This window comes from Micropterus dolomieu, linkage group LG01 (genome assembly GCF_021292245.1).
Source record: "Micropterus dolomieu isolate WLL.071019.BEF.003 ecotype Adirondacks linkage group LG01, ASM2129224v1, whole genome shotgun sequence".
Classification (NCBI taxonomy): domain Eukaryota; kingdom Metazoa; phylum Chordata; class Actinopteri; order Centrarchiformes; family Centrarchidae; genus Micropterus; species Micropterus dolomieu.
Window position 1 is genome coordinate 53,373,163 of NC_060150.1, and position 17,261 is coordinate 53,390,423.

At 40.0% G+C, this 17,261-nt stretch overlaps 2 protein-coding genes and 1 long non-coding RNA gene across 4 annotated transcripts in view; all 3 read left to right on the top strand.

The window, feature by feature from the left end:
- Nucleotides 1-4,344, top strand: part of LOC123970097 — a 6,106-nt gene extending 1,762 nt beyond the window's left edge. The window contains exon 3 of the long non-coding RNA XR_006824872.1: nucleotides 4,127-4,344. This is a non-coding gene — a long non-coding RNA (uncharacterized LOC123970097). The remainder of the gene's footprint in view (nucleotides 1-4,126) is intronic.
- The window catches only part of LOC123987090 (B-cell receptor CD22-like), a 152,266-nt gene that overhangs the window by 107,163 nt on the left and 27,842 nt on the right, over nucleotides 1-17,261 (top strand). The window lies entirely within an intron of this gene.
- LOC123969852 (keratin, type II cytoskeletal 2 epidermal-like) lies at nucleotides 10,259-14,586 on the top strand. Of its 2 annotated transcripts, XM_046047587.1 has the most exons (5): nucleotides 10,259-10,401; nucleotides 10,954-11,014; nucleotides 11,479-11,519; nucleotides 11,727-11,842; nucleotides 12,962-14,586. In XM_046047587.1, exons 4-5 carry the CDS (start codon nucleotides 11,727-11,729, stop codon nucleotides 13,911-13,913), a joined length of 1,068 nt encoding a protein of 355 aa, XP_045903543.1. In that variant the 5' UTR covers nucleotides 10,259-10,401; nucleotides 10,954-11,014; nucleotides 11,479-11,519; the 3' UTR covers nucleotides 13,914-14,586. The 2 variants fall into 2 exon arrangements, with proteins under 2 accessions (XP_045903543.1, XP_045903551.1); XM_046047595.1 differs by lacking the exon at nucleotides 10,259-10,401 and having other exon boundaries at nucleotides 10,923-11,014.

Genomic DNA, 17,261 nt, shown 5'->3' on the forward strand with positions numbered 1-17,261 from the left:
TGGCTAAGGTTTCTTGAAGACGTTTCACTTCTCATCTAAGAGGCTTCTTCAGTTGTGGCTGAATGGTAGTTGTTCAATCAGAACTAAATAAGCCTCTCAGATGAGAAGCAAAACCCCTTCAAGAAACCTTAACCAGTGCCGTTGCCCTTGATTTCCACTTTCCTTGGTTAACTGTAATTTATTTTATTAATACATATAGATTTAGAACATAGAAATTATAATTTAATTTCATGTGAAAAGAACATTTACAATAATCCCATTTCATTAACTTTATAGCAATATAAAGTACTTGTGTTGATTGAGCATGAATAGTCTGTTCGCCTGGGTTGCTTGAACGTGAATAATCTGTGTTGCTTGAACACAACTGTGTAAGTGGCTACCAAAGCAAAAAAATTGTGTGCAACCAATGTCCACTATTCAATTGAGTAAATCCAATGAATTGTTTTTTTCAGTGCAGTGTGATATAACTAGGGATGCACGATATTTCTGTGGACAATATTATTAGTCTATAAATAGGAAAATTAAATTGCCTGAGTAACTGACTGTCTGCCTCTGAATTTGTATACTCAGACAAATGGAGCTTGTTATGCAAATAGCGAATTGATTGACCCAAAAACGAATGCTAATTGCAGGTAACAGCTGAATTTTTGACTGATTTGACAGGTTTAACTGGGAAAGCTATATATATAAAGTTGTGTCTCTGGGGAGAATTTACATTTTATCCAAAGCGACTTACATTTGAGGAACAACATACAAGCATCAACTACAGATCTACAACTGACAATAAATACTAGTAAGAGCTCACAGTACATATCACATCAATGGGGTAGAGACCTAGGGAAGGAAGTAAGAGTTAACAAAAAGTGCAATCAAAACAAGATAATTGTAGGGGATAGAAGAAGAAGAGCACAGGAAGTGCATGTTAGAGGTTAGGAGTTAGAGGTGTTATAAGAGGAAGTGTTCTCGGAAGAGATGAGTTTTCAAGAGCTTCTTGAAGTTAGAGAGGGACGCCCCTGCTCTGATGGCGTGTGGTAGCTCGTTCCACCATCGTGGTGTCACAGATGAGAATAGCCAGGGACTGGGATTGCTTTGTGTGAAGGGATGGCAGAGCCAGGCGGCGTTCGTTGGAGGAGCGTAATGGCCGAGAAGGAACGTAAGTTTGTATTATGGAGTCTAGGTAGATGTGTTTAAGAGTACAACAGGAGTACAAGTACTCTGTTAAATGCTTTGGATCGCCCTCCGGATTAACAAGACAAAAGCTTGGTTTCAGTGGGTGGGACACACACCAAGTTGTTTGATCTCGCTCAGCCGGCCTTCAGATTCTTGTGGATTGCTCAGTAAAAGTGCAATGAAATAGAACCTCAAGAGTAGGAAAGATAGTAAAGTATTACCTCACTGCTGCAAACTCTTATTTGCCCCACGATTCTTGTCCTGTGTTTAAGAGTACAACAGGAGTACAAGTACTTTGTTAAATGCTTTGGATCGCCCTCCGGATTGATGTTGATGACAGATGTTTTCCCTTTTCACTTATAACACCACCAATATATTTATTTGTGTGAAGATGTCCGGCCTGTGTTGGATGGCTATGGTGCTTGCCTTCATCCTGTCTGAGAATACGCTTGCAAAACTTATAGACAGCATCATGAACGAGTGAGTCAACTTGTCTGTAGTTGCTGAAAGTACATTAAAGTTCAGTATTCCTTGATTGTTTGACCCTATTGAGGAATATTTATAGATAATGTGAATACAGTTGATGAAATTACCTGCCACCACAAAGTGTCACTAGAATCAACCAAAAACACATCAAGCTGGGGTATTAAATATTCAACCAACTTTTTGCTGCACAGCACAGAGTCAGCCTATAAATATCATCTTGATGTTGTCAGTATTTTCTTTAAGTCCAGCGTGATCATCTTCACATATAGTTTGCATACCGTGGCCTTGTTTTGGCTAACAATAATGATATCATTTGAGTTAATAGTCATGTTTTTGTCTTCTCTTGTCCTTTCTTCCCACCACCTGTCTGTTGTTTTGAAAACCCAACAGGACGTTATCGGCCTTTATTAGACAGTGTTTAGCCATGCTAGCAGCATAGCTCTAGGGATGGCAATGTCTGTCTGTCAGCCAGTCCAACACTTGTTCTGGACTAACATGACGTGACTATGTCTATTGGATTATACTATTGGATCGACAGTCATGACTTGTACAAAAGACATTTATGGTATCTAGAAGATGTATCCTAATGACTGGTGATCCCAACATTTCCTTTAGCTCTACTATGAGGTTGAAATTTCTGGTGAAATGTCTCGACAAACATCAGATGGATTTCCATAAAGGAATGCAATGTACTATGAAATGCAGGGACGTGCACAGACATTTTGGTGGGCAGCGGCTCAAGTAAAAAAAAAGGCCATTTTTTTAAACAAGACAAATACATTAACTCATTTTAACTTTTCTACAAAATAATCAGTTCACACAGAGACCATGGTCTTCTTTAGTATTCACTAGGTTTATCACAGGAGCAGGTGACAGAAACGCAAACTATGCCACCATGTGCTGGTTTTCTATGCTACTAGTTTCAAGTATATATATATATATATTTATGACATAGTTTCATTAATAATTTGTTTATTTTTCCACAAGGCAATAAATCGTTTAAATTCTTTTGGTGTTATTAGAATACATAATACTTCACATGAATCTTAACACTAAACTGTGGCATTGGGCTGCAGGAATAATTAAAATAAATGTTATTTAAATACTTTTACTTTTTGTTTCACAAGCAAGATGCCAAATGAGTAAAGATAACCTTCAGCTTCACACAGCCAAGCAACAGAATACTGAATTGCCTGAATACATTAATGTATTGATCAAATACTTTTTACTATTGCTATTATATTACATTTACCATGCGCACGCACGCACGCACACACACAGAATTAGTGATGGTGACATGGACTTAGGTTCACATTTGAGGGAGGGCTGTCTGTATTAAATAAGGATCTATCAGCATACAACAAACTAATAGAATGCAGAGTTATTAGATGAGGAGCCGACCATCAAAACTATCAAGTTACTCTTTAAGGCACTTTTTCATGGAGTGGTCAATTTTGAGACATTGGTCTATTTTGCTTCCATGTCTTCTTTTACTCTAATGGAAATAAATCTTCAAGAATACACCTTTAGATGGTGTTGGTTTTAAGCCTAATACCCTCTGTCTGTTTGCATCTGCAGATTTATTCTATATTCACCAAAACAAGCTAATCTGCATATTTACAAAGCAGATTTCAGAGGAAAATACTCTTGATGTAAGTCATTAACTGGGGAAGTTCTGTGGTGATATGCTTTAGTTATTTTCTTTATCCCATTCACCTGCAGTGACTTGTCAAATGTGTGCAAATTGCCTATTTTAATTAATTAACGCCTAATTTGCATATCAATGTGGCGATTGTGATGACGTTATTAGACACAAATGTAACTGTGGTGTCTCCATCAGTACATTAGGTTGTAAGGCCATGAGATATTGCCTTAGCTAAACTTCAGCTAACTTATTACAGTAGATCAGCTCATGAGTCATGCGTTAGCAAGACATAGGCCTAGATTGTCTTCTGTTTAATTAGCGGTCTTTTGTTCATCACCACTCACCTCCACACAAGCCAAGTAAAAAACACTGCTGGGAGAGAAGAGAGAGAGAGGGGGCATTGGAACTCCAAAGTCTCATCTTTCGACCTGATAGCCTATTTAGATTTTTTTCCCAATAAATATATTTGTTTGACAGGGAATCTGTTGCAAACAGGATAAATATGCTGTATATTAATTTATTAAAAAAAAAAAAAAAAAAAACAGCACGCGTGTGCTCTCCCTCCCTCCGCTCCTGAGCCCCGCCAACGACCCGCACCTGCACCTCGTCAGCCACCTGTTCTGCCTGCCACACCTGCCAGCAGTCAGCCTCATCCCTGACAGTACTTCTACCGAGGTTCTCCAGTCAACCCCTGCTTGATCGTTATTGCTCCTAACCTGGTGAAACCTCATTGTTCTAGCCCCTGAGTATCCTGCGCCATTTCTGTTTCCCTGTGCTTTGTTCCCACTGCGTCTAACCCTGTCTGTCTGTCTTTCTCTCCTCCAGGTCCACTCTCCTCCAGGTCCACTCACCTCCATCCTCGCCACCTTGCCCTTTCCCCTCGGACCTCTTCCGCGGCGTCCTCCTGGCTCCTCCCCGTGCCTCCTTGCTTCCTCGGTCCCAAGTGCCCCCGGCTCCCTTGTCTCGGTTCCCCTTGCCCGTGTTTCCTTGGCGTCCGCCTCTCCCTCACCTCCACTCCCTCAATCCCTTTTTCCCCCCTTCAATAAAGCCTGTTCTGCATTGTTATTGTGAGCATGTTAGCATGCTGGTGTTAGCATTTAGATACAGCAGTACTTTGAGCTAAGTACCACCTCACAGAGCTGGAAGCATAGGTGTAGACTGTTAAGTGAAACCTCCACAATATTTGGTTCAACATCTCCTTGGCTGGATGAGTGATGAAACAGTTTCTATTCATAGTTCTGAGGATATTTTCTCTCTGTCCAGCCTATCTTCAAGTCAAGCCTAGCCATAATTCGTCTCTTTATGATTCTACAGTCCGTATTTATCCATATCCATCCATCCAATGATGTATGTATTCTTATACTCTTGCACAAGGTAATAGTGTCTGTTTGCTTTGGCAGGTACAACATTGAAGGCCAGTTCAGTTTGGCTGTAAATATCTCAGAGGACCAGGACCTGAACAAGCTTGAGAAGGTCTTTGAAAAAGACCTCTTCCACTGTAATAGAAAGGGTTTCGAAGGATGAAGTGTACCAAGGTACCAATGTTGTTGCAGCAAAATCAATAACAATTGAGCAATTTACTGACCATGCAGGAACTCATGCTCTGGACAAGGTAAAAACTTTGGCTGACAGCAGTAAGGGTGATTTTCTGCTCTTTTATTCTTGCCTTTCTGCATATGGTGCAAAGTGTACAAACACAGACAATCCATACAAAAACCTAGACCAGATTAATAGTAATTTCCAAATGGAAATACTTGTGTTTTATGAAGTATTCGACAGGACCAAAAATGGTACCCACGTTAACAAGAGTGAAGTAGTGGAGGCTCTTGAACAGCATGGAGAATCTAATCGTGGTCACAACAACATATTTTGTTAAAAACCAACAAGAGGTCAATTGCAATGCATCCCATCTGGATCAGTGGTAAAGTCTTACATCAGTGTGTTAGTAACATGGCATAAATGTGTCTAAGCCAAAACAGGGGCTGTGATAGACTTGTTCGTGATCCACATGCGGCACACTTGAAAACTGAATTGTGGATGAGTTTATTAAACGCAGTGACTTTATCAAACGTCCTGCTGGTGGGGAAAGAAAGAAGAGCATAGACTCATACAGGGGAAGCTGCAGATCGAACCACCGACCTTCCGGTTAGAGGACGACCTGAGCCACAGGGGTAGAGTGGCAGTTTGGTCTAAAGAGGACGGAGACTCTCATTTTCAGTAGCCTCAGTGTAGTAACTGTATTAAATTATAGTTTGGCCAAGATAAAACATTTTAACAAATTCAAAAGTGAAACCTGATATTTGGTGGATAGTAGAAAAGTGGGCTGATTCCATTCACCCTAAACTTACTTACTGTAGCTCAGAAAATAAGGAAAACACGTTTCAAGGTCAAAGGGCAACATTTTACATTAACGTAATTCAACTAAAATAATGGTACAGTGGGGAGAACAAGTCTTTGATACACTGCTGACTTTGCAGGTTTTCCTACTTACAAAGCATGTAGAGGTCTGTACTTTTTATCATAGGTACACTTCAACTGTGAGAGATGGAATCTAAAACAAAAATCCAGAAAATCACACTGTATGATTTTTAAATAATTAATTTGCATTTTTTTTGCATGACATAAGTATTTGATCACCTACCAATCAGTAAGAATTCCGGCTCTCACAGACCTGTTATCCACTCATTACCTGTATTAACTGCACCTGTTTGAACTCGTTACCTGTATAAAAGACACACACTCAATCAAACAGACTCCAAACTCTCCACAATGGCCAAGACCAGAGAGCTGTGTAAGGACATCATGGATAAAATTGTAGACCTGCACAAGGCTGGGATGGGCTGCAGGACAATAGGCAAGCAGCTTGGTGAGAAGGCAACAACTGTTGGCACAATTATTAGAAAATGGAAGAAGTTCAAGATGACGGTCAATCTCCCTCGGTCCTGCAGCGCACGCGAGGTCCCCCTGCTCAAGCCAGTGCATGTCCAGGCCCGTCTGAAGTTTGCCAATGACCATCTGGATGATCCAGAGGAGGCATGGGAGAAGGTCATGTGGTCTGATGAGACAAAAATAGAGCTTTATAGTCTAAACTCCACTCGCCGTGTTTGTAAGAAGAAGAAGGATGAGTATAACCCCAAGAACACCATCCCAACCGTGAAGCCTGGAGGTAGAAACATCATTCTTTGGGGATGCTTTTCTGCAAAGGGGACAGGATGACTGCACCGTATTGAGGGGAGGATGGATGGGGCCATGTATCGCGAGATCTTGGCCAACAACCTCCTTCCCTCAGTAAGATCATTGAAGATGGGTCGTGGCTGGGTCTTCCAGCATGACAACGACCCAAAACACACAGCCAGGGCAACTAAGGAGTGGCTCCGTAAGAAGCATCTGAAGGTCCTGGAGTGGCCCTATCCAGTCTCCAGACCTGAACCCAATAGAAAGTCTTTGGAGGGAGCTGAAAGTCCGTATTGCCCAGCGACAGCCCCGAAACCTGAAGAATCTGGAGAAGGTCTGTATGGAGTGGGCCAAAATCCCTGCTGCAGTGTGTGCAAACCTGGTCAAGAACTACAGGAAACGTATGATCTCTGTAATTGCAAACAAAGGTTTCTGTAACAAATATTAAGTTCTGCTTTTCTGATGTATCAAATGCTTATGTCATGCAATAAAATGCAGATTAATTATTTAATATTCATACAATGTGATTTTCTGGATTTTTGTTTTAGATTCCATCTCTCACAGTTGAAGTGTACCTATGATAAAAATGACAGACCTCTACATGCTTTGTAAGTAGGAAAACCTGCAAAATCAGCAGTGTATCAAATACTTGTTCTCCCCACCATAAATGTGGGCGTTTAATGTGTATTACACTCAGTATTTACAGGACTTGTGTCACTGTACTCAAAGCATTACACAATCTTCAAATTTTTTGATCTTTCTGATTAAAGCTGGGCTCGGTTTTCTGATCAGTCATTTAGCACCCCTGCTTAACAGTCCTGTTCTTCCTCTTCTACAGAGGCTGTAGAAAGCACAATGCCCTCTCTTCTCCTTTTCAGTCAAAATTCCCAGCCTCAATCTGCAAGTCACGATGTAGAGACTTGGTTTTACTCTCTACAACACGAAACGTGTTCTTTAAGAGGCAGCATCGGCTCTACATAGATCTCTTTCAAGGTTTAAGAAAAAGTAATTTTATAGTCCAACAAAAATAAATAATTCCAAAATCCATTTTTAAAAGCAAATAAGACAAACTACTCAGAATTATGGTATACAGAGATTAGTTGTGCTTGTAAACAATGTTTTCTAAATCAACGGTGTGACCCATTTGTCACTATTGGTCTTAACAACAGCAGATTACCGTCAATTTTGCTGTGGTTGACAATGGTCCGACAAGGATGAATCCTAATGATTCTGATCACCACCAATCTCTCCTCTAGCGCCAACATCACGGCAAATGAACCCATGTACACACAATAAAAAAGTCACAATAGCGAGGGGAACTAACGAACCAAGCTGCATCTATTGTCTTCAAAACTGCCCCACAGAGGATAAATAGCTGGGACTCCCAGTCAGTCAGTCAGAACTGAAGAAGCCCCTTGGATGAGCGGCGAAACGTCCTGGAGTATCTTCATAATCTGAATCCACTTTATCACCACATACTTTTTACACATGCAAGGAATTTGCTTTGGGTGAGTAGGTGCGTAAGAATAGACATAAACCTATATAATTATAAAAATATGAAATTGACTAAATATACAAGCAATATGGCATTTCATTTTTTACATGTGCATAAAAAATCGTATCTGTTGCCCAAACATTAACAGTGTGTACTGTAGGGAGGAGGAGCAGCCGCAGAGGTTATTTTTGGGGGAGGCTGTCAGCGTCCGTGTCAGTCGGGGTCCCGGGCCTTGTTGAGGCTAACTGTAGATGGGAAGGAAACTTCTCCGGTTGCCCTTGATTTTAACAAACCTTGCATAACTATGTCTGAGAATCTTCATTTACTCAAAAAAATAACTTCTGTTTCAAACTTCTGCTGTGAAGGTGACTGTTGCTTTTCTGTCTTTGTGCTGAAATCTTCATTATGCAAGTCAGAATGAGGACTTTAAAATTCATTCACACAGCACAACAGCTCTTTGACTGGCCTCATGAAGTAAAAATAATAAGATAAGCTGCACATCCCACCCAAATCATTGTTGGTTGGGATGGCTCCCAATGCTCAAAGCCAGCCTCTCTGCATGGTAACTCACTGAGCTACGCTCAGGTTTCTTCATGCAACTCGGATTTTCCGTTCCTAAACAACTTGAAAGATGATAAGTGATAAGTAAATGGTGGGCTTTAAAAATGTGCCTTCAGAAACCTGTTGTACAAGTACAGTAACTAAGTACATTTACTCAAGTATTGTACAAATTTAGGTACTTGAGTGTCTTCCTCTAATGCCATTTCCTACTACTCCACTACATCTTGTGCCTAGTTCAGATTACATTTTCAACGGCGGCAGATCACTGTGCTGCTCACACTACTTAACTTGCTGTATTGTAATGGGAGTGTTGAAGTTGTGCTGTGGCTGATTGGCGACAGGGGGTCACACACTACGCGAGCTGACAATGACTCATGTCATCTGACCACTGGTCCCAAAACCACGTTTTTTGTCAAGAAAACGCGAATAACGAGTTGATTACTTTTCTAAGATACCCATCTCAGTGAAAAATGGATTAGCAGCAGGGATTTTCTGTGCTACAGAGAGTAAGAGTAATAAGGTGTCCCTTTGGGCATTGGGTAACTTAGATGGCATTTTTTTACTATCAATTCACTCAATCAATCAAACTAGTGGCAGCCCTTTGTTCGTTTTTTAACGCCCTGGATACCCCTTTATGCATGCAGTTCTCGGCAGAGAATTTTTTGCTGCTCGCACAAAGTTTACAATGGATGACATTGTTCTTTACATCTCAGACTGTGACACAATAATGGCAGGAGCTACTTACAGTTTCAAAAAACGCCTCTCTCCCTTGTTCTCCAGCTTTTTGGCCAACAGCTGATTTAAACAACATAAGGTCCGGTACTACCGACCTGCAGCGCATTCACATCAGGGATGGTGCGTTTAGTAATGCAGTGTAACTTAAATTAGTAACATTAATAATATTACTGTTTTGGAAATAGTAATATGTTACACTAGCCTACTCTTTACTGGGAAAAGTAAGAATATTTCAGTATTACTGCCCAACACGTCACATACCACTGATGCATGAGAGTGACTGGGGTACACACTGCGCAGGTGTGGAAGAAAAATCTTTACGTACGTCAGCCTTTAGATGTCCTCAAATCCTCTCCATTTTACTCGGGCACACACTGCGCACACACACATACACGGCTATGTGTAGTCTCACTGTCTTTACCACATGTCAGTTACATTAGCAATGCTCAAACACTACAAAATACTGTATATCACTACATAATACTGGATATCACTACATAATACTGTATATCACTTCATAATACTGGATATCACTACATAATACTGTATATCACTTCATAATACTGGATATCACTACATAATACTGTATATCACTACATAATACTGGATATCACTACATAATACTGGATATCACTACATAATACTGGATATCACTACATAATATCAATGAAGTGAGGGGCCAGCTGTCTGGTCTGGATTGATTTGCAGTTTGGTACAGATCTTAATCTGGGTCTGGACTTTGATAAGTTCTTTTATAAGGTCCAATCTGTAATCATCATTCTTGTGAGAATTTTGTGAGAACTATTACATGTGTTTAAGTGTTATCTTCTCATGAACAGATGGAGAGGCAAGATGAAAACCGTAAGAGTTTGGTTTTGATGTGAATCTACTAGTCATCCAGCAAGCAGAAGTCAACATCTTGTATTTATCTTATGATGACTAAGCTATCAGCGATCTAACACAACTCACGGTGGTTAAGTTTTTGTTTTTTGTCACATCCTCTTTGCCATAAAGGCCACAAATGCTTTCACAGGCATTCATATCGCCTGTCTTCAGGGATTCAAAGGAAAGAATAATGCATTGGATTGTACATCATGAGCTTCTCGGTGTTGACACGCCAAAGCATATGGAAAAAGTTATGTTTTTGATTTTTATTATTAATCACAGAAAACTCTACTGTGACTGGTTGGTTTAGGCCTGTGGAATGTGGGACAAACAATACACCAGCAGTACCAACTGAACCTTGCCAAACTTTCTGTAAACAAAACTACTGAACAGTATTTATAACATTAACTTTTGTAAAATAGATGTAACTATATTCATTATAATTTCATATAACAGTATACTATAAAGCTTCCCATTAGTATAATATTAATTCCATTTCCAGGTTACATAAGAAGAACTTATACCTTGATGTCATCTCCTTTCATTTCATTTTCTCTCACTCAAAATGACACGATAAAACATGACATGATAAAAAGTGATGATGAATTATTTAATCCTCTTTTTAACTTCTCAAAAATCATACTGAGAATCTGAATTATTGCCCTTCTTCTTATCTTCCTCTTCCTACATTTTGAAGGAACATGTTCAAATAAGGGTATGAAGCCACTGTGAGGGGTTTGGCCACGGTCTCTCTGCCCTCTATAAAGAAAATGTCACTTCCCTCTGACTGTGTTCTCTGCAGCAGCACCTTCCCCACACCGGAGGAGTCTTCAGAGTATCTGTCAGTCATCTTTCTCCACAAAGTAGGTACACGTAATAAAAAGTGCACACTTTCACTCCTCTGGGCAAAATGGAGAATGGCTGCATCAATTAATGTGCTGATGATTTAACAATCTCAATTTCAGGGTTACACCTTCAGCTCGATTTTTTAGCTGACTAATTGTCAAAATCATAAAGATGCTTTAGAATGTAGGAAAATGAAAAGCAAAAAATCCTCACATTTGAGAAGCTGACACCGTTACCAATTTTGCATGAAGAATAACTTAATGATTACTTGGTATTCAAAATCATTTTAATAGCAGATTCTTTTCCGGTCAAGTGACTAATCAGTTCAGCTAATAATGTATCTTCTAAAATAGTCATGATGTGATTTAGTTTTTTCTAAGTGCTGTGGAGATGTCCTGTGTGTTAGTTATTTAGCAGGATTTATACAATGCCTTAGATTTCTGAACATTTCTAGTAATACAAATTTGTGTCATTCCTGTAGGGTGTTAGAACCAGCAGATCCTGCTGGTAACACACGTAAAGGTGAGTTATTTATTTATCATCTTAAGAGACTCTGCCTTAATATTAGAAACATTGTGTTAAATAAGCTGAACACGGTCAAAACCTGCAGCAGACACCCCGACTGCTAACTATAAGCTATATTTTTGTCATGTACTTGCTTTAAGTCTTATTATTATTGTTTAATTATCTGCTTTGTGTTAAAACCACTCTATTATCAAACATGTGCAGATGGCTGGCCTTTACTGGATGGCTGTGGTGCTGGCCTTCTTCCTGTCTGCTGAAAACAGTTTGGCTGCTGTGGACCAGAACTGGCTCACAAGTACTATAGAAGCCATCAAGAATGAGTGAGTCCCCAAGTCTGTTGTGCTTTGTCTTTTCTGATGACTCTATTCTATTGCTACTACTACTACTGCTAAGGCTGGATCAGTTGTTATTAGTGATTCAATAAATAAACAGATTTCTACAGACGATAAGTGCTTGAAGTGGGGCGGTACGCAGCGGTACGCAACTCGACATGTTAGTCTTTGGTGTACCGGGGCTTCTTCTTGCGTACTGGTACTTCTCCTAAGCTGCCGGTCCCTCTCCATGTCAGGTTCTCTGGGCCCTACGTGACGCTCACCGATTCCCGTTCTAGCCTGCCTGCTAATCTGTCGGCGGAGACAGAGCAGGGAAAAAAAGAAGCTTAGGTGCCTTTGATGCAGCCGTGTGCATAAAGTAGCTGATCAATGTCACTTTTTGTGAACCGTCCAATCACAGCCGGGATGAGAACCAAAATTTTGAAATGTTGAACTGGTTCTGCATGAATGGTTATGACAATTTAAAACTGACCACCATGTTGCAATTTCTTGCACAATAATTTAATGAAAAAACCACAAAAATGAAACAGCTGTTTTGTTCAACTAGAATTAATATAGCCTACTAACTGGTAAGATATATTAGTGGTTTATACTATTTTCTGAAATATATATATCTATATATATATAGATATATATATAATATATATATCTATATATGCAAAATGCTAAAATGGGTTGCTAAATATACATTGGCAGCTGTTATTACTATGACTGGGGGCCCCCCCAATTAAAGCCTATATGTGGGAAACAGTGTGACAGAATCCTAAACTCAAGTTGTGTCTCAATTCAGATAGTTATTTTAGCACACTTTCATGTAGTACACTGTGTACACTATGTATTTACTTGCCTAGAGTGTGAAATTAAACAGGGTGGCGTTGCCTTAAACAGAACACAGCTGTTGTATACTAACCACAAAGACGACTGCAACATTTGACCACTTCTTCTTCTTAATAGCGAATTGCAACCGGACAGAGCATTACGGCCAAATGAACCCATTAAACATACTGCTGGCTTCAAATTCATAATCTCCATATATACAATGTCATTTACAGTACATACTTTATATCACATGAACCAAGATGCTCATGTAATGTTTTCCTTTGGCAGGTATGCACTAGGTGACACCTTCAGTCTGGCTGTGAACGCCCCACAAGACCCAAATAATCTTCAGCAAGTGTTTCAGGATGACCCAGCAGACAAAGTGAAACAAGCTGTTTCAGGGGGTCAAGTGTACAAAGGCACCAGAGTGGTGGCATCATCTGGGCCAGTGTCAACTGTGCTAGAGAACATAGAACCCTTCATTAAAAGCAGTCAGGGTAATTTCCTTATCATCTACTCTGAAGAATCCCCATGTGGTACAACATGTACAAATGCAAATGACGACGGTATCGCAGCCAAGATTAACGATGTCACTCAGAACTGGGGTGGTTATGCATTTGTGTTTTCTAAAGTAGTTGATGTTCCTGATGCAGACGCGTCTCAACTGTCACAATCCTTTAAACAACTTGGGATCTCTAAACTTGGGCTTGATAACATATTCCGTTGTTACAAACCTGGAGACGATCCTTTTCAGTGCACCAGCTGCTCCTCAGGTGGAGATGTTACACCCTCATGTGTTGCAAACAATGCCGTGTCAAATCAAGAACAGGGCGGAGGCGAGGAAATAGCACCGACCCAAGCAATACCAACAGACACAGGTGGAGGAACAGGTGGTGGCGGCAAAGGAAAGGGAGAAGGCGGACGAGTGAGCAAGTGCAAAGGACGTGGCAGTCGTAAAAGAGGCTGCAGACGTGGTAAAGGTGGCAGGGTTAAAAAACAATGCAAGCGTAGAGGAGGCTGCAAACGCAGAGGCGGCGGCAAGCGTAGAAAAGGCGGCAAGGTTAGGAAGGGGCGCAAACGTGGCAAGGGTAAAAAACGGGGTAAGTTTCGAAGAGGCCGTAAAGGTAAAAAAGGGCGCAAGGGTAAAAAAGGGCGTAAGTCTCGAAGAGGGCGCGGAGGCAAAGGTAAACGAAGGGGCAAGGCTAAAAGAAAAAGCAAGAAGAGATGGGGACTAGAATGATACAGGTATCTTAGTAAGAACCTGAGAATCTAAGCAGCCGCCCAATGTCTTGTGCTTAGCTAAAATGCACTTGTTTCGATTCTTTCTTTCCATCTTTTAATGGCTGCATCAATACACATTTAGTTCATGTTCCCTGAGCCAGTGTTCAACAGATGCTTTACTATGCCAAACCTCTTCTTCGTATTGTCAGTATTTAATGTTATCTCGAAAATTTCCAAGAGTCTAAACTTCAAATTTGTGTACATTTTTATATGGACAAATCTGCAATATCAGTTTAAAGAAAAATTAAATAAGACTAAGCATTCATGGCCAACTTTAAGAACTTGATAGTTTTTGACACCTGATGCTGCAGACAATCAGGTCAGGTCAGGTTGGAATTAATCCAAATTGTGATGTTATGAGATTTGTTTAATTTCTTTGTTTTGAATCCTGAGTTCCCAGCCACAGGGAATGTGACCTCACTGCCATTTAGCTGATGAGGAAACATTCACTGTTTGTTTCCAGAAATGTTCTTTTGTTCCATTATTAAACGGAGGCAAAGCAAGAAAGGAGGGTTCATGTAAATTAATCTTGGTATATTTGGAACTTATGTACTCAGTACTTCTAAAGCATAAAGCATTTTTATATCATCTGATGTTTTGTTCTTTCTGATTAAAGCTTCACTCAGCATTCATTCTGGTCAGTGTGTGTCAATTATTTGGGAACTCCTGCATTAAGTGCCCCTAAAAATAAATGTAAGCATGCAGCACTGCACCGGAGTCGCTTCTAACCTGATTGACAGCTCACCATTATAGCAGTCTGTCAATCACAAGGTTGTCCCACCCTAAAGCCTCCCCTGCATTCTGGTCTATTTTCCTCTAAATGGGACCATAATTTACAAAAGAACATCATGCTGTGTTGAAGAAGATTTGAAACTAAAGATTGAGATCATAAACTCATAAGGAGAGTGTTTACTGAAGTAATAAACCGTGTAAGAAGTAGACTCATTTCGCCATTATTTCTAATGTAAAGGGAATTCTTTATGCAAACAGTGGAGTCATCAACATAGTTTGATTAAAAATGTTGGATGAGCTGTTTGACAGAGTGTGTTAGGTAGTAGTAATTGTCATATCATATACAGTTCACAACTAAAGATGATATTACATTATTCAGATTAATTAAATAAACAAAAAGGATATTCATAAATGTATAGAGGCCATTTTGAAACCCACCACCCCTTTCCATGTCATTTTTGTGCCACGAGATTCAGTTTCCACGTCCTTGTGTTGTGATCAAAGAAGACATCCTCTACAATCACTGATGCAAGAAACAAACTTACTGTACTGCACTGTATTTTACAGTTTTGCAACATATAGGTTTGTCTAATCAAATGTAACTCTGAGACTGTCCTCTCTGACGGGGGCCCTGCCCACCTCTGTGAGCCTGATCACGAGCTCTTTAATCGACTGTAGGTACAAGTTGAAAGGAACTGCTTGTGTTCACTCCCATTTTTAATTTTAAATCCCACTGAGATCGCATACAGTGAAAGTCTCACGCCTTAGGCCCCATCCACACTATGTTTTAGTTTAGAAACAGAGAATTAAAACAAATCTCTGTCCACACCAGCGTTTTAGCTGCGTATCAGAGTTGATCTCATTCTCGTGCACTGGGCATGTGTGTGCCGGAGTTACCATGAAGCAGATGGTCTATTCCGTAGTTACAGAAGATTTGACAAAAGAATAAAGTAATGCAGACAAAGAACCGCACCAGATATTTTTTTTGCATGGTCTCAAAAGGAGCTGGAACTGTTTCTGAATGTGACACGGGAGTTAAAATCGGCTGTGGCGGCGGGAAACAGACTGGGAGTCGTCGCAAAGTAAACGCCGACATACACAGTAGGCTGCAAGTGTAGGCTGTGAGTGTTATTTGCACAGTACAAAATATTTAAATAAAAATACCAAATCAACAACTCTTTTCGTTTCTGAAGTCCATAAGTTCCATAATCTCATTTTCTGTAACCTATATATTTTCATTGCACACATTTATGCTCACATGACAAAGGTCTAAGGGCTTAATTGAAATATCTCTGTTGATAGTATACGATTTATACAACTGTGCCACCTGAGCAAACCAAACCACTCAGTATGTGTGTGCCATGTCTTACTACTGGTTAAAACTAGTTTTTCTTCCCCACTCCCTCAGAAATTAAAATAAAGAATAAATAAAGAATACACGTCTTTTAAATATAATCCTTCTAAGAATCTGCACTTTTATCCTGTTCAGTTCAGCTGCCTCATGGTTCACAGGTTAAATGTTTCTGATGTGCTCTCCGTGTAACTGGGAAGATATTTGTTCGTTTTTAAAAAAGAGACTCACAGTTTTCCTGAAATCTGTGGCTTAAAACCAGATGAACACAGTTGAGCTTGTGCATTGTGCTTTAAAAAATGAAACATGATGTACCTGTGGATCTGAAATCAGACTCAGAGTACGCAGGTCGTTTGCAGTACAGTTGTTCTAACAACATCTGCACTCTGAGAATCACACACCTGAGAGAGAGCGACTCAGCTGAGTACAAGTTCAGGTTCATAACAAACCAACCAGGTGGAAGATTTACTGGTTCACCTGGAGTCACTTTGTCTGTCACAGGTAACATTTTTGATCTAAATACATGTCGGTTCCACATGTTCTGTCTATGTGTATCTATTAGTGGGTGAGGATGTCGACTGTTGTTTCTGTTGTGTTCATGTGGTACAGGAAAGGACAGAAGACAAATATCCATATTTTTCAGACGAGTCCTTTAGACAGTTTTGTCTAATGTAAAATAACAAGGTATTTTTGCTCTTGCCCAATGTTCCTCTACCTCTAATGTGCAAAATGCATACATACAGCATATTGTGTGTGTGAGCAGTTGAGAGTGACCACACTTCCTCTTTCTGTATTAGCAACATGCATTTCTCATTAAGCATCTACAGCAACACTACTTCTGTTACTGCAGTAAAAAATGTAGTTTTACCTGTGCTGTTTTAAAATCATTTTATCTTTCAGGTGTCTATAAATAGAAACCTGCAACAGAGTGACTTACACCAACAGAGGCATCCAAAGGCTCAGCAGTGGACATTTTTTGCACGGACGAGAGTGATGAAGAACATTAATCAACATTGGGTCTTGAACGTAGTCCTCAATGGCAGAAACCTTTGAATATTTTAAATCCTACATTGTTTACATCCATGTTTACACATGTTTCTTTAGCACCAACTGTTGATCAGTGGAAAGTGAAACCACTGGCAGCAGTTTATAAAGCCTCACCCAAATGCTGACCTGTTAATGTTTGTCCTCTCCTGCACGAGACAAACACAAAATGGACCCGCT

Coding starts and splice junctions, on each gene's coding strand:
- LOC123969852 (XM_046047587.1), top strand. CDS start 11,727: ATGGCTGGCCTTTACTGGATGGCTGTGGTGCTGGCCTTCTTCCTGTCT. Junction 11,843..12,961: donor ATAGAAGCCATCAAGAATGA/GTGAGTCCCCAA, acceptor TTCCTTTGGCAG/GTATGCACTAGGTGACACCT.